Below are 17,938 nucleotides of genomic sequence, written 5' to 3' on the forward strand. Positions count from 1 at the left end.
CACCGGGGCGGGCAGCACTCGGAGGGGGGTCCCTGTGCAGGGGGGTCCGGTCCCTCCAGCACCCCGGGGGGGGAGCCCTGTGTCGTTGTCCTCTCCGCCCGCCCCCCGCGCTGGCTGAGGGTGGGACCGGGGCGAGCTCCCGGAGGGGCTGGGAGCGGGTCCATTTCAGAGCGGTGCCTCCTTCCCAGCCCCCCGAGCGGAGCTATTTTCGCAGGCAGCCCTCCCACCCCCGCCACACGCGCCCCCCAATCCCCACCTCTCTCCTGCTGCCTGTGCCGTGATCGCGCCAGTGCTGCCGCGCCGCGCCGCGGGGAGGGGACGGGCGGGCGAGCGGCTCCCGAGCCAGGCTCCGGCCCACGGGCGCCGGGCCGGGGACAGCGATGCGCGCCCGGAGCCCGGCTGCAGCTCGCCAGGCGGAGAGGAGCCCGCGCCGCCAGCCCTGCCCCTCGCTTCCCCTCGGGCAGGGGCCGCCTTGGTGCGGAGCCGGGCAGCCCCGGGCTCCCGCGGCGCTGGCCTGAGCCGCCCGCTCCCCTCGCCCGCGGCCGGCGGACGATGAAGCAGCATGAGGATGTGTGACCGAGGCGTCCAGATGCTGATCACCACCGTGGGCGCCTTCGCAGCCTTCAGCCTGATGACCATCGCGGTGGGCACGGACTACTGGCTGTACTCGCGCGGCGTGTGCCGGGCCAAAGCCACGAGCGACAACGAGACCAGCCGGAAGAACGAGGAGGTGATGACCCACTCGGGCTTGTGGAGAACGTGCTGCCTGGAAGGTATTTCCCGGAGCTCTCGGGGCTGCAGGGGCTCCGCTCAGCCCCGCTCTGGGGGGACATCGGGTGGGACGGGGGCTGCTCCTCCCCTCGCCCGCTTTGCTTCCCAGCGGCACCGGCCAACTCGTACCCCACCCCCGCCCCGTGCGCGCTCCCCCAGGTGTCCCTGACCCCCGTGATACGGGCCTGGAGCCCCCCGGGGCTGGGGCGCTGCGTGGCCGGTCCTTTCAGGGTGAAAAGGGGGTAGATCCCCCCCCTCCCTGCCTCCCTCCCGCTGCAGACAGGCGCACAGGAAAGAGCCCCGCAGGTTCCCCATCACTGCGAAATCAAGGGTCCGTTTGAACAAGACCTGTTCTCGTTTGGTTAAAGTTAAACTTTTCTGCCTGACGCCTGCTCCCAAAGAATCACCGATTCACTTACACCCGTAGGAACAAGCGGCCGCTTTCGGCTCTGTTCCCTGGTTTGGAATAGGGGCTGGGAGTTCTAGATACAATCCCCGCCAGTGGGCGAAGCAAAGCCTGAAGGAAAGTCAGGGCAGTTTCTGTCTGGTCTAGGTGGTCATGGGCCAGGCTGGGTGGGGCCTCTCTAGTTCTGGTGACCCTGTGGTGAGTGGTGAGAGCCCTGATGGTCCACAGACAGCATGATTGGAGCTGCTCCTAATGCCAGGCGCGGGTCAGCTTCCCCACGGTGCCAGTTTGGGCACCACGGACTTCCCTCGTTTTCTGAACAGCTCTCTGCGGCCGCCCCTTACCAGAGAAACAGCTGTTTTAGGATGGGGAGGGCCATAGTCCCCCTTGATGCCCATGCTCCTTTTCTAATTCAAATATGAATGGATAAATAACACACCAGCAGGTCAAGTAGCAATGTGCTAGGGGAGATCCTAGTCCCTGTTCCAAGCCCTGAGCCTGAGGTCTGGATAGATACTGCCCCCATGTCCAGTCTTTGCTGGACCACAACTGGATGATTCAATCCGTTAGACCAGCAGGTCTCAACTTTTTGTATGCTGAGCCCTCTGTCCAGGAAACAGAAACCAGTCACACACACCTCTTCTTCCTGACCATGTTAGCTGGGAAAGGGACTGCACCTCACACATCAGGAAAGGCTGCATTAGATACTGTGTGTCTGGAAGGAAGCACCTACCATGCCCATCAGTGCCCCCATCACTCACTGGAATCCAATTTCCCAAGTCCACAAATGTCTGTGTCAGAACTTCACTCTGTAGAGTACTTCTACATCACTCCATAACCTCCTTGCCAACAGCCAGAGCTCTTTCTTGTGTTCTTCATCGGCTGCAAATGTCTCCAGCCCAAATCGGCTACAAGCTCCAAAGCTCAGTATGCTGCATCTACATCCATTTTTCAGAGTTATTTCTGCCAAAAGTTATTGCACACTATGTTAATTAGGAACAGAAAATTAGGAATGTGTAAATTTGGCCTGAATCCAAGCCCCGGTACCTGAGCAGTAACCAGTGAAGAGAGGAGCCAGGTTGGGAAGTAACTTTAAATAAATTGCAGCAGCTGGTTCTGTAACCACCAAATATATGTGTTAAGCTGGTACTAAGACATGAATGGCCTTTTTACAGCACAAAGCTCCATTCGTCTCCCTGTTATGCACCTTGTAATGGGAAATTATCTCTCTAACCTGGCTAAATAAGCTGTGATATTTCTAAGGTGCCTATTTCCTTGGTGTCTGAAAGTGCTCAATACTTGATGACAAGTTTATAAAACATGTTCCTTCTTTTTGTGTTCCGGGTGTGTATGTGTAAATGGTATTAAAAGCCTGGTCCAACGTTCACTGAAGTCAGTGGGAGCATTTCCGTTGCTTTCCATGGGCTTTGCATCAGACCTTAACTGTATATAAAGGAATCTGTGGTAAACAGTCACTCTTTTGGGGATGGGGACAGGGAAAGAGCCAGGTGTGTGAAAAGTGTTAGGGAGGCACAAGGAATGTCTGAAATTCTTATTTTTGTGTGTGTTACAGTTTTTGTGCTACCCTCACTGATGTAACTCACTGCTTTGGAACAAACCATGAGAGAGAACAGGGTTGGGTTGGTTTTAGAAATTAGACCCTGGTCTCTTGTGTAACACAGTCAGTAAGGTGCCACACAGCATCAAGCTGAAGCGCCAAGATGAATAGCACAGTTCATTTCCCATAGGTCAGGGATGAAATCTGAGATGACTAAGGAGAAGAGTGCCTGACATTGCTCTAATCACTCCTGTGTTGTATTCCTCCCTTCCTCCCTTCCTCTTGTCTTTTGAGGCCCCAGTCCTACAGCTGAGAGCTTCGCAGTGGATTGCTGCACTGGGACATTGGTTTCAATCCCCAGCAGTCTGCCCATGCAGTATTATTTGCAGGACTGCGGCCTTTGGGCAGGGACTCTGTCTACCATTGTGTTTGTGCAGCAGCCAGTACCATGGGGCCTCTGTTCTGAGTGGGGCATTACTGTAGTAATGGCCAGTTTGGCCACCACTCACTTTGGCTGATTTTGAGCCAGTAGCTGAGCTGCAAGGGACCCTTCACTGTTAACCACTGAGCCACCCAATGCTTATGAGTAAACTGCCAGTTCCAAAGGCAGTGGAACCGCTGGAGGTGCCTGGCCGCACAGTGCTGGATGCTACAGGCACCGCCTTGATATTTGCCTGAGAAACTAGTTTGTGTTTTGTGCTCTGTTAACTGATCTGATGCTAGAAAAGACAAATTTGCCTCCAGCAAAGTGTGAGCAGCAGATCAACATTCTCAGCTAGATAGAAGGGGACATTTTGCTGAAATAAAAGAGCTCTGAATTTCCTTCTCTAATTCAATATATTTTGTCCAGCTGTTATGTTAGTCACTTTGAAACCCACCCGTCTCTGCTGTTCAGTAACATGGCTGTTAAGGTAGTGCATGGAATACTTTTTATGCACAAGATATACTGACTGGTTTCTAAGGGAACTATCTCCTCAATCATACCTGAATTTATATATATTCATTTTCCTGGATTGGAAATACTTGAATTTTGCCCTATATCAACACTAATTGGAAATGAAAGTGGTGAGTGCAAAGATGCAGAATATGCTGTTAACATTAACAGGTGTTCTCCTTGGGAAAGAGAACTTGTCTTGAACAGTTCATGCTCATGGCTTTTTAATGTATTTGATGCAAAGAAATTAAATGGCAAACTGTTACATGTTAGATTTTCTCTACCTGAGTGTTTATGGTAGATTATTCAAATGACCAAAGTGAGTGTTGAGCTTGTACTGTTTCTCTGATGCGTTTTAAATATATGTCAGTTATACATGCACAGTAGCTGCGTGGGAACAATTTATATCACATGATTGTAGAAAGCCCATAGGCAAAAGAGGATAAATCTTGAATGAACCAGCAAAGGACCTATGTAGAGACACCCACACTGGAAAATACAAATCAATGGTTGACTCGTTATCTAAAGTCTAAGCAGGAATTCACAGACTACCATGCTAACGTGGCCTTTGTTTTAAATTGCAGTGTTTGAATTTTAATTATCACTTGTAGAATATGTGAATATCTTATTAAGCTACCTTATTGTGCTTCTTGCTCAAACTTGACAAATATATTTTGTTCCTGTGCATCGTCTTTGGTGGTTTATAATAAATTGTTTTTCCTCTTCTTTGACTTCATGGTTAATATAGAAAGGGGAAAACGCATAGAACTTTTATGGAGAAAAGGAAATAGTTGAGCTGGGCTTTGGTTCCTGAAAAGTAACAGCTGTTTGGTTTCCATCAGATTTAATTTAACTCAACAACATTAAATATAGTGCTCCTAATTGTTCTCTTCCATATGCTGGTGTCAGTCGGGAGTAACTCCAAGTTATTACAGAAGTGTAAACCAGGTGTGAATGAGAGGACAACCAGGCCCAGTTTGTTTGAATTATCCATATTTTAAGCACTGTCTTGCCTATTCACCTTCCTCACTACACCCAGTCCCAAATACAGGTCTCTCCAGGTGTAACCCTTAGGAGCACCACCACCATCTTTCTAGAGAGCCAAAGTTATTGCTCACCTTCTTGAAGTGAGAGTGGCTAAATGACCTCTCAGTGGTTTGAGCATTGGCCTGCTAAACCCAGGGTTGTGAGTTCAATCCTTGAGGGGGCCAGTTAGGGAACTGGGGTTAAAAAAAATCAACAAAATAAAAAAATGGGGATTTGTCCTGCTTTGAGCAGGGGGTTGGACTAGATGATCTCCTGAGGTCCCTTCCAACCCTGATCTTCTATGATTGTCTATAAACCTTTCTGTAGCTGACCCTGTTGTGGCATTACTGCGTTAAATAGCCATTGCCTGTTGCTGCAAAGGAAGACAAAAGCCTCCATAATGTATCCCAATGGATAGAAATCATTCCTGACCAGCGAAGGTGATCAGCTGACCTTTCATTACAGTGGGGTGCCCCCTTGTTCATTTGCTCATCTCACACAATTAGATAGGTTCATTAATGGTCATAAAACTATCTAGTACTCTTTTAAAAAACCCTGCAGCCCCACTCACTGTCACAGCGGCCTCCTGGCTCTGCCCCTGGATCCCAGCATGGGCTGTTTTTGCCAGGCTGGTAGCCATCTGGCTGTTCATATCCTGTCACCACACTGGCTAGACTCCCCAGTGGAGATCAGACTCCGCGGTGCTAGGCGCTTGTAGCAGGGCAGACTCTGCTCCTGCCTCTTTGCACTGCAGAAACTGGCTCAGACGCTGCTGGCTGTGTATGCATCATGCCACGGATTTGAGCTCCCTCCGCCAACACTTTTAGACTGTGCAACAGTCTATTTACAACATCCAAAGGGTTCATAGTCTACATAGACAAGGGGCAGAAGGGCAAACAGGGACAGGCTGGCCCTTAAACATGAAGTATATGTACTGCTGCTTTGGACTGTATTCTGTCTGCAGATAGCAAATGAAATTAGGTTGTGATCACTTGTACCTAGGCAACCATCATGTTTTAGTTCTGTGATCAATTCATCTTTATCCATCAGAGTCAGGTCTAATATAGAATTACCCTGAGTTGGTTGTGATGCTTTTTGTGTTAGAAAGTTATTTATAATGTTTAGAAGCTACAAGGCAGCATGAGACCTGTAGCACGTCCGCCAGACTGAAACCCCCCATGATAACACAATTGTTTTTTCTATATATTAGAGACAGAGGTTTAAAGAGCTGCTTATCCTGTTCCTTCAGCTGGTTTGGTGTCTGTAATAGAGCCCCATCCACCCCCTGTCTTGTGATTTGCCAGTTGGAACACGGATCCATAAAGATTCCAGTTCCTGTTCTAACGGGTTGTCAGTAACTCGAACACTGGCAATGGTATCTTTGATGTTGTGTCATCGCGGCCCATTCTATTGTTCCTGAATAGGGTTTATCCAGTGACTTTAGCTTGTTTAGAAGCCCAAGCAAAGGGCTGGAATTTAAAGGGCTTAGGGATGGGGCTGATCATAGAATATCAGGGTTGGAAGGGACCTCAGGAGGTCATTGAGTCCCACCTCCTGCTCAAAGCAGGACCAATCCCCAACTAAATCAATTTTTTTCCACCCCACATCCCTAAATGGCCCCCTTAAGGATTGAACTCCCAACCCTGGGTTTAGCAGGCCAATGCTTAAACCACTGAGCTATCCCTCCCCCAGAGCCAGGGCAGCCAGACTGTCTAGTGAACTCTTAGTTACCCCTCAGAAGGGGACTAAACTTGACAGATGACCTGGCTGGAGACCTGGGGCAGTGAGAACCAGGGAAGACAAAAGGTCTCCAGGGAGAAACCCCTGGGGACATAGAAGGACTTAAAGTTAGCCCAGGAGGGGCTGAGAACTGAGCCCAGAGACAGGGCTGAAGACACTAACAAGGGTACAGTGATAGTCCTAGCTGGACCTTTGTTACCCCAGGAGACGTTCATTTATGCATATTGACGCTGTGTGACTTGGCCAGAGGACTGCGCCACTGAAGACCTGCCTGGCCAGGTCAGCAGCTGACGGGGCATCAGGAGCAAAGAAGAAAAATTGCAGTACCACACCCAGCCCGTAGGAGGCACTCTCGAGAGGTGAGCGTCCCCCCATGATAGGTGGTTTAGAGCCACCTTTGTTCCAGTGCCACCCCCTGCGTTCTGCACCAGGTGTAGCACGGCTGGACTAAAGACTCGAGCTCGTGGCCTCCAACCCATGAGTAAAAGTCTCAGTGGAAGTGGGTACGTGGAATTCCTGGACGTTCTGATTTTGGATTGTGTTTAAATAGCGAGAGCCACAGACCGTGGTTCTGAAGGGAGCCAGGTCACAAACTGCCTGCCAGACCCCGGACCTTTCAGACATGCCTGTTCTCCAATACCCAGTTGCCCTGAACATCCATGTAGCCAGTATTTACCCAGAGACGCAAATGGCTTTAACCAGCTCCTGAGAACTAATCTTTGAGAAAGTGTCTTGGGGAAGGGGTTGTTTCTTTCTTTTTGATAGAAGGCCTGCAGTGTTCTCTGTTAGAACGGCAGTGTGTTTACATGGCTCGAGTACCTGTATTCAGGGCCGTACAAAGTGACAGTTCCACACTGCCTGCGAGCGGCACGGAAGGAGTGACAGAGCAGTCACTGTGATGGGTGAAAGTGAAATGTGTGCTGTGAACCAGCTCCGAGTCGGGCATTGTATAACGGCATAGGAGCGGTGTGTCGTCTGGCATCTCCCGAGCTGTGACTCTTTCATAGCGGTGGAAGTCTGCATGTGAATGAGGCTTATGTGGAAATTGACCATGTACGGTCGCTGTTGTACACAATTCGGGATGGCTAATGAAGGCTGAAAAATCCCGAGTTGAGGCTGATTGCTGTGGGATGTAGCAGTGGTTTTAAAGGGAGAAGACCCTGAGGATTATTACAGGAGAAAGGGATCCTCCAGGCTTTACTGCTGTGAAAAGATGGGGGATAATATGCTAACTTCCTGGTGGTTAGAATACAGAGATTCAGATGAGTGTGATTGAATGGTGAGAACATGGCAAGAGGAGTTACAACCCCTGACTCTGCAGTCATGTAACCTTGTGCAAATCTTTGTACTTCTGTGTCTGAGTTTCACCATTTGTACAATGGGATAATGACACCTACCTCTCAGCAGGGCTATGTGGGCTCATCCATATTTGTTAAATGCTTCTGAGTCTGTGGATGGAATGTGGTCTAGAAGTGCAAAATGTTATTGTCGGTCTAGGGAATATACAGACAACTGGCAGAGTAACCTATTGAGCTCAGACGCAGGTGGGATCACCCCACGCTCTCTCTGGACATGGCACATTTTGTACGGGCACAGGGGAGCCAATCACTTCAGTACGTGGATCAAATGCTTGCAAATTACATAGGGGAGTTTTTGTTCTAAAGCTGTCGTGAGTAGGTGCTGCTCCAGTTCCCACCTGGGGATGATCTAACTCAGAAGTCCATCAAACAACTTGAATTAAAAAACTCGCGGCTATTGGAACTCCACTGATTGAAATGGAGTCACCTCCCGGATGGACCTCAACCCTTCTCTCCTGCCTTGTGTGTAAAACAATGGCTACTTACCAAGGCACAAGTATCCAGCTTGAATGTTACCCCCACATGTCTATATATGCTGGGTGCATACAGGGCATATCTAGTGCACAGAGCACTGGGCCTGGAGTCAGGAGACCTGGCTTCTATTCCAGCTCTACCTGTGACCTTGGGAAAGTTGCTTTCTCTCTCTGTGCCTGTTTCCCTTTCTCCTCTGTTTAGATTGCAAGCTCCTCAGGAGAGGGACTGTCTCTTGCTGTGTATATGTGCAGTGCCTAGTTTAATAGAGCCCTGATCTTGTTAAAGGCATCTCCAAGATCCTGTAATATTAGTAATTAATTAATAAAATATGTGGAGACATAATTGCAACAACTGCAAACAAAGAGTAGCTATGAATGGAATGATGTCGGATTGGAGGCAGGTCTCAAGCGGGGTTCCATGGGGATCTGTTCTGGGGCCAGCGTTGTTGAACTTATTGATTAATGACCTGGATGTAGGTATGGAGAGCAGACTGATCAAGTTTTCAGATGACACAAAGCTGGGGGTGGGGGGTGGGGTTGCCAAAACTTTGGGTGCTAGAGCTAAAATTCAGAGGGATCTTGATACAGTGGAGAACTGGGTTATGGACAACAAAATTCAGCAAAGACAAATGTGAGGTGCTGCACTTAGGGAAGAAAACCCAAATGCACAAATACAGAATGAGGGAAAACTGGCTTGGCAGCAGCATGGCTGAGAAGGATCTGGGAGTTGTGGTGGATCACAGCCTCAACATGAGTCAACAATGCGATGCTGTTGCAAAAAAAGCAAATGCATTTGTAGGTTGCATTAACAGAGGCATAACATGCAAGTCATGGGATGTGATAGTACCACTCTACTCAGCGCTTGTTAGGCCTCAGCTGGAGTACCGTGTCCAGTTTCGGTCACCAATGTATAGAAAGGATGTAGAGAAACTAGAAAGGATCCAAAGGCGAGCAACAAAGATGATCAAAGGGATGGAATGCAGCCATATGAGCAATGGCTGAAGGAACTGGGCATGTTTAGTTTGGAAAAGAGGAGATTAAGGGGGAATATGAGAGCGGTCTTCAGATATGTGAAAGGCTGCTCCAAAAAAGACGGAGAAAAGTTGTTCTCTCTTGCCACAGAGGGCAGGACAAGAGGCGATGGGTTCAAACTACAGCACGGCAGATTTAGATTAAATCTCAGGAAAAATTCCCTAACTGTAAGAACAGCTGGGACAATGGAACAGATGCTTCGGGAGGTCGTGGAAGCTCCTTCACTGGAGGTTTTCCAAAAGAGGCTGGATAGCATCTGTCTTGGGTGGTTTAGACCCAACAAATCCCGCATCTTGGCAGGGGGTTAAACTAGATGACCCTGGCGGTCCCTTCTAACCCTGTGATTTTATGATTCTAATAATGTATGATAGAAGCCTCCTTTTACTCAGGTAGGAGTGGATAATAGAGGCTGTTAGTTTTGCGTTGCCAGTGTTGGGGCATTTTCACAGTTGTAATGTTGTGAGGCTGTTTGTTTTAAATTCCTATTTTTGCTCATGCAAACCAACTCTGGTCCTAGGCTTGCTGTGCAGCACCTACTTAATGCATTTAAAACAGCTACCGATCAGTGCAGAACATATTGTGATTTTACTTAAAAAATACCTAGATGTACATTTTCAAAAGTGACTAGTGCTTTTTGGATGCCCAATTTAAGATACTTTAAAGGGGCCTGGTGTGCAAAGAGCGGGAACTCAGCACTTTCCAAAAATCAGGTCCCTTTCAGGAATCCCATGTTGGACACCCAAAATCACCACTTTTGAAAGCCAGGCCTTAAAAAAGTACTATAACCCCCAAATGGCATCTGTGTCCCAATGTGTCCACAATGCGCTGTGATTGTTCTGGGTATCTTGACAGGAGCTCTGATGAAATGGCCAGGATGTTAAATTCTGCTAAGTGTCTCCTATATCATACTAATTACTGCTCACATGGATTTTTGTAATGCACGTAATGTACACTCCAATAAATTGACATTAACCTCATTTATCAAGTTAACACAAAGGGTTTTTTTAAATGTATAAATAGTTAGCACCCCTCTGTGGCAATCACATGAGGGCTCTCATATAGAGAAGGGTGTCAAAGTGCATAGTTCACCTTGTAAATGACCCTCTCATAATAAGACAGAAAATATCATGTTGCCTCTATATAAATCCATGGTACGCCCACACCTTGAATACTGTGTGCAGATGTGGTCACCCCATCTCAAAAAAGATATTTTGGAAAAGGTTGAGAAAAGATCAACAAAAATGATTAAGGATATGGAACAGCTTCCATATGAGGAGAGATTAATAAGACTGGGACTTTTCAGCTTGGAAAAGAGACAACTAAGGCAGGAGATGATAGCGGTCTATAAAATCTTGACTGGTGTGGAGAAAGTAAATAAGTGTTATTTACTCCTTCTCACAACAGAAGAACTTGGGGACACCGAATGAAATTAATAGGCAGCAGATTTAAAACAAAGAAAAGGAAGTATTTTTTCACACCACCCACAGTCAACCTGTGGAACTCCTTGCCAGAAGATGCTGTGAAAGCCAAGACCATAACAGGGTTCAAAAAATAACTAGATAAGTTCATGGAGGATAGGTCCATCACTGGCTATTAGCCAGGCTGGGCAGGGATGGTGTCCCTAGCCTGTTTGCCAGGAGCTGGGAATGGGCGACAGGCAGGGCCGGTGCAACCATTTAGGTGACCTAGGCGGTCACCTAGGGCACTGGCATTTGGGGGCACCATTTTCTTCGGCGGCGGCCGGATCTTCAGCCGCCCCGGTCGCCGCCGGCATTTAGGCGGAGGGAGCTGGGCAGGGGAGCGCAGGGAGGGCCGTCTGCAGCAAGTAAGGGTGGGGGCAGCCACAGGGGAACTCCCCGCCAGCTTACCCCTGCCCTGTCTCCTCCCCGAGCATGCCCTGGCTGCTTCACTTCTCCCACCTCCCAGGCTTGCAGCACCTAAGCTGATGGGCGCTGCAAGCCTGGGAGGCGGGAGAAGTGAAGCAGCCATGGCATGCTCGGGGCGCTCGTGCTTGTGCGTGGAGCAGAGGTGAGCTGGGGTTGAGGGGGGTGCCTGGGGCAGGGGGAGGTCCCGCGGGGGGGTGCCTCAGGGCAGAGGGGGGGAGCTGCCATGGGGGGGGGTGCCTCAGGGTGGGGGTGCGGGGCGGGGAGGGTGCAAGGTGGAAGTTTTGCCTAGGGCGCAAAACATCCTTTCTCCGACCCTGGTGACGGGATAAATCCCTTGATGATTCCCTGTTCTGTTCATTCCCTCTGGGGCACCTGGCATTGGCCACTGTCGGTAGACAGGCTACTGGGCTAGATGGACCTTTGGTCTGACCCAGTATGTCTGTTCTTATGTTCTCTCCCTGGCTGATTCATAGAGCGGCTCTGCCATGCCTTTGTTATTATTAATTCTTATCAGCACAAATAGCACGTAGATGCCTAAGGAGGTAAAGCACCCAAATCCAACTCCCTTAGGCTGCTTTGACAACCCCATCCTTGGCGCATGGGAAAGTGATGAGGGAAATGGAATGAAAACTCAGCCTCTTCTCCTCACCTCCCTCTGTCTTCAGATATACAATTACCGAAAGGCACTTTCAGAGCCATTTAATATATCTGGTACATAGTACAAGGGCACAAGGAAAGGGAGTGTTATCTAGTGGTTGAAGCACAGGTCTGGCAGCCAGGAGTTCTGAATCCTGTCCCCAGCTCCGTAACTGACTCCCTCTGTGTCCTTGGAGAAAGGCTAGAACTGTAATATAACCTTTTACAATCTTTGAAATGATTTCTTGGACTAATTTCTTGAATTTAGTTTAGTCATTGATATTTAGGAAATAGTTGAAGATGTTTTTTCAAAAGCAATCTTCAGAGAACTCATTGTGGTTTATGGCTTCACACTTCTTCCTAAAGTTATTTGTATCTTTTCTTTTCTTTTCTCTGGGGTTAAATGTACAAATTGAATCCATCTATTTTGCCATTCCTTTTGTGAAATCCTAAAGCCCAGACTATAATGAACCCTGGCTCAACGTGAACCCAGACTTCAGGGAGAAAGTAAGGTATCAGCAGGCATCTAGAGAGATTCCTTTGATTAAGGAGACACCTGCTGTGATAAAGAGTGACAGTGTCTGTTTGATTACTGGTGTCTTCTTTCTTTGCTCATGTATATTGACAGAGCTCCACAACAGCTCAATAAATAGAAGACATTTCAGAGTTTGTGCTAAGGAACACTATTGCATTCCTCATTATATCATTTAAAATTGATTATATAACAAACAAGTGTTAACATCATTGATTGGCGGGACTAGCCCTGATGATTCACATATGAGTCTTTACAGTCTTATCTTCTAAGCGACATGCTTAGGTAGATCAGCTCAAACATTTTAAATTTAATATTTTAGAAATATAATCTGCAAGTAGGGCTGTGCTTTATTGTAAAGCACATTCCATGTCCTGATGAATATTTATATCCTAGGAAAATACAAAGCAGCCTGCTTGAAAGCGTTAACCTCTTGTTGCCATTACCCAAAGGAAACATAAACATCACTTGACATGCACATCTATTTTGGGTCAAATGGAATTTCTGAGGGGAAAATATTGAATATTGGCTACAATTGACTGGATTGTGACCTTGCTTGACAAATATATGAAATGAATATAAAGGGATTATTATCTGAAGTGAAATTAACCTTGGCCCACCCAACACACATCAAAAAGATTTCAGAACAAAATCCATTTTTGTTCTCGAATTACCATGTATTCTGTGATGATAAAAAAAAAAAGGAAAGGATTGATTTCTGCAAAATGCAGCCCAGAAAAATCAGACCTTATCCCCCCAGAGCAGAAACAGAAATCCATATTGACACTAAGACAGAGATTTCCATAATGGTGCAAAAAGGCAAATGTGTGTGTGCAGTTGCTGAGACTATAAACCAAAGTACAGTCCTTGTGCACACACATTATGCACATATGTGCAGTTATAAAACAGGGGCCTCTCTGTCCAAACCCATTGGCCCATCTCCATGGAAACCACTCTTGCCAACAATTATTTGTTTTTAGCCCTTCTTAGAGAGCCCAGAATCAGCTCTGCACCGGTGCCCGGATACCATGCTATGGAGTGCAATGTGAACCCCAGGGATCTAGAACCACAAAAGGCAAGAAAAACAGTGTTCATGTTGTGAGGTGTTAGATCTACACCTGTCTTGTCAAATAACAGCACAATATTAATGGTGCTGGAGCCTCATTTATTGGCTTATGTAGTCTTCTGCCAGGTTCATTTCCCTTCAGTGTCTCCTCCTCTTCTGGTCCAGTTTGAGCTCTTGGTTGTCCCCTGTGAAGCCTTGAATGCTCTAGGATCTGGTTACTTTTGCAGATCACTTTCCTCCTGTGTTCCATTCTGCTCTGCATCCTGCCCAGTCACTCGTATTGTTGATTGCTGGGGTTATCCTCTGCAGGATCACAGGCAAGGCACCTCTCACTGGAGCAGCTCTGCCTGTGGAGCTGACTTTCCCAAGTTCTCCACCAGAGGCCAACTCTGATGCACTTTAGGGCATGGTATAGAGCTCACGTTTTTACTGAGTACTTTAACAAACTGCCCTTGAGGTATAGTATGTGCCTTGAGCCCGATTTTAATCTAGTCATCTGTAAGGTCAGCTTGATGTTTTGTGTGTTTATCATTTACTGTGAGACTCGCAGATGCCACAGCCAAGCACGGTCAAAATAAATAACTGCAGCTGTTATTCCGGGTTATGTATCTTGTCCTGTGAGTAACTTACAGTGCTGCTTCTGAGACTGACAGAGTCATTCCATCTCTAGCAAGGACAGAGTGAAGTTAAACCATTTTCTGCTCTTGTTTCAATCACTGCCCTGTGAGTGGATTTCACTTTCTCACCATGTTTCACTGCAGACGGCCTCATAAGGAGACTAATTTGCCATTGTTCTATTTTAATTTCAGTCCCAGGGACAAGGAACAGTTCCAGAATTTTAAAGCTTCAGACAGGTGAACTGCAGCTGTCAGTTCTATTTGAACTTTTCCAGTAGTTTGTGGTGTGTTGGCTACTTCGTGTCTGCTCTTCAACCACTTCCCATCCTCAGAGGCACCTAGCCTGTAGCTATTCCATGGTTAGCACTTCCAAATAAGGAATGATAGAATGAGCTCATGAGTATGGCATATTGTTCCATTTTGCAGCAGGTAGCACAATACCTTTCTTTTGTTTCTCTATCTCTGACTTGCAAAATTCACCCCCATCACCCAGGCTGAGTAACTGCATTTGATAGGCTTGAAAATATAAGCATTTTTTGTAATCATAATAGTAAAGGACAGGCAAATAGATTATGATTCCTGGACAGGTAACATTTTATGACAATGTTCTCAGGTTCTATATATTTCTGATCTCCCCTCCACCTTGGTATTTAGGCTACTATTATAGTATTAAGAATGCTACTATTTTGGTCTGCAAGGGATGGCCATCTCCAACAATCCTTGCATCAGCCATTGCTACTCAGTTTTATTAAGTAAATGTTTTTATTGTATGGAGGAAAACAAAACTATAGCAATTACAATGAAATAAGCAAACCCCATATAGGTAAGTACAATGTAAGGCCATATTCATCTTACTGGACAAGAATATTTTACACTTGTTTTATACTCGAAGAAAAAGAACCATAGTAAAGAGAAAAGTGGAACAAGTTAGAGGAAACTAGGGATAAAAGACACTCAGTATGGTATGTCAGATAGAAGAAGCCCAGCATAGAGTCAGAGAATCCTCATCTTATAGCAGTGGCATTAGTCTGCTAGGCCAATTTTTATTTTTTAAAAGAGCTCAACAGATTGGGTGAACGTTGCGTTCTGAGCATGTAATTAGGTACCTTCAGCGTAAAGATCACCTCTCCATAGTTATCTATCAGTTGAGCACCTATGAAATACACCCAAAGGTCATCAAATTAGAGGAGATCTCTCTCCCCTTCTTTAGGTGCTACTCAGTCTACAGCAGCCATATTACTTAACCTAATGTCCCCGTTTTCTCATGGGGGGAAAAAAACGTTGCCAAGTTGTTCTTATTTAGTGCAAAAGACTAGGATGAGAGCAGAAAATGTCATGTTGTTCCACACCTGTGAGCAGAGGAGAAGAGCAAAATGGGGGAATATATAAATTCAATTTTGCTGCAGTTTTCAAAGTCCCTGGGAATGCCACACGTTAGGGATAATGTCATCAGGCAGGCATACCTTGTGACTTTTGCTACAGGATAACAATTGGTTGCATTTGAGGGTGATGTGTCTGTGGCTCTCAAACATTCATAGTTTACGTTTCTCTAGTGAATTGGTGATTGCCATGCGAGTGTATTTTTACTATGTATTTGTGACTTGAATTGCAATGGGAAAAAACCAACCCTGAATATCCAAAGTGGTTACTAATAAGTAGCTACCGTTATTGACATATTTGTCAATATCACCTCTTAAAAACTATTGCCCTGACGGTGCTGCTTCTAATCCCCCATGTATAGTTCATCATCTAGGCCTGGGATAAAGGCATTGCCACGGTCTGGCTGGCCCCATTCCTGTCTTAGAAAGGTGGCTGTGGTATTCATTTAGTCTGCTATGGCTACTGGTGGAAGTTACTGCATTGATCAGCCATTTGTCTCTGTTTCTTTACAAGCATCTCTTGCTGGGATACATGACTGGCAATTGCTACAATCTTCCCAGTGTTGACCAGTCCCCCAGTCAGTTAACTAGGATTCGTGTGAAACTCCTAGGCTGATGGGCCTGGTTTCCCCTTATTATGACTTGGGGAATTCCATCTTTCCCTGGAGCCTTCCCTCTTTTCATGCTCTTGGTGGGCTGTCCAGCTCCCTCATCTTTGGCTCTCCATGAGTATGTGGATGGCAGGTGGGTGATTTACACACTAAATCAACGCCATGTGAACCCTTCACTGCTATGGGCTGGTTCTTTATTGCCCTGCCTTGTACTCCTGTGCCAGGTGGGTATAAGAGAGAAGGCACGTGGGCATGGTGAATCCACTGCCGTGCATTCTCTTCCAGGTGCTAGTCCTCAGGTTGTTTAGCCAAGTGACAAGCCTTGCTGTGGTGGCAATTCCCCTGTGAGCTCTCATTCTCCTTTCTGCGGAGAGGTTACAAAGTGTTATTTCCTTTGTCCTTCCCACAGAGTCGTTCTTGCTCTTTGTTTGGGTGGTTTTTCAGTTTATCGAACTCTGCACTGTCCCTGGCCTTCAGATCACTCGTCCTCCTTTTCTCCTCATCTCGGCTTCCCAGAGAGGAGAGCGGATTCTCTGGGGTTCTTATGCTGGAAAGGCAATGTTTAGGGGAAGCAAGTACACCTGGAGAAATGACCTCTGGAATACTGTTTGATTCTGACAATTCCTTGCGGGGTGGGAGGATAAGAGAGACATTCTTGACACAGAATGCCACTGTTGTACATTTTCAATGTATGTGTGAATTACTGCTCTTACAAGGACTAAAATACCCAGTAAAACCAGAATTGGACTAATACACCTCTACCCCGATATAACGCGACCCAATATAACACAAATTCAGATATAACGTGGTAAAGCAGTGCTCCGGGGGCGGGGCAGGGCTGCGCACTCCGGTGGATCAAAGCAAGTTCGATATAACGCGGTTTCACCTATAACGCGGTAAGATTTTTTGGCTCCCGAGGACAGCGTTATATCGGGGTAGAGGTGTAGGTAAAAAGAGGTAAAATCAGACCGGTCTATCCCAAAATGATAGGGACGCAATTACGCAAGGACACACTGATGTTTGGCAGAGTTGCAATTGAGTTGTGTTCCAAGAGAGAAGAAGTGTGTATTCACTAGCGTTACAGAACCTCAACCTTTGCTTGGCACTCTACCGAACATGTAGCTAAGTCCCTGCCCTGGCGTATGCTTTAGACATGGACTAACCAGTGAAGATAACAAATGAAACTGTCAGGGGGAAGGAGCGGGGAGTAGACGGAAAAAGGCTACAATAATATCAGGCAGTTAGTTCAGAGGCATTCCCTCCGATGCCCCTCACCATGCCCAAGGCACCATCCTGTATAGGCAGGGCTCTGTGAGGTCTCTGTCCTGCAGGCTCTATCGTGTGGGTAAGGCCCTGCTGTAACATCCCTTTACAGTGCTATGAATAATTCATCTTTCTCTGCCTGAATGTTCTTGCCTGGCATGTCCTTCAAATGAGAATAGAATACTTTTGCAGTAATGTCCATCACCCTGGTGTCTGGGCATCTCTGTAGCGACTAAGCGCATGAGTCTATCTGTGTCTCTCAAGTATTGCTAAGTTGCTGATCACCCTGTTGTGTCTAAAGCAGTCCCCCATCTTATGCAAGAACTAAAGTATTCCTAAGGTTTTCCGTACAGTTGATCCAACCTTTTATTAAAGACCAGATTCAACTTGGCAACAACTTTTAGCAGGTCTCTTCTTAGGCTGTTACTTAGGGCAGGTTTCACCACGGATATAGAGAGAGATTTTCAAAAAAATCTGGGGAAACAAAGTATATGATTGCGTAATTAGAGACTGTATTGTAATGCACACGCATCCGGAAGTGGGATTAAGGTTGCTCAGGCAACCTTAAATCTGGTGTTTCCTAACTTTTGAGTACTTGACTTTGTAACTGTAACAACGTTCTTTTAATGTTGTTTTTGGTGTTCTATAAA

General features: G+C 46.8%; 1 protein-coding gene across 1 annotated transcript in view; it reads left to right on the forward strand.

Moving 5' to 3' along the window:
• The first annotated feature begins 336 nt into the window (after positions 1-336).
• Positions 337-17,938, forward strand: part of CACNG3 (calcium voltage-gated channel auxiliary subunit gamma 3) — a 61,468-nt gene continuing 43,866 nt past the window's right edge. Inside the window, exon 1 of the mRNA XM_044980468.1 lies at positions 337-773. Coding sequence (XP_044836403.1) covers positions 563-773 — 211 coding nt within the window. The 5' untranslated portion in view covers positions 337-562. The remainder of the gene's footprint in view (positions 774-17,938) is intronic.

The sequence above is a fragment of the Mauremys mutica genome, chromosome 11 (assembly GCF_020497125.1).
Source record: "Mauremys mutica isolate MM-2020 ecotype Southern chromosome 11, ASM2049712v1, whole genome shotgun sequence".
Lineage (NCBI taxonomy): Eukaryota > Metazoa > Chordata > Testudines > Geoemydidae > Mauremys > Mauremys mutica.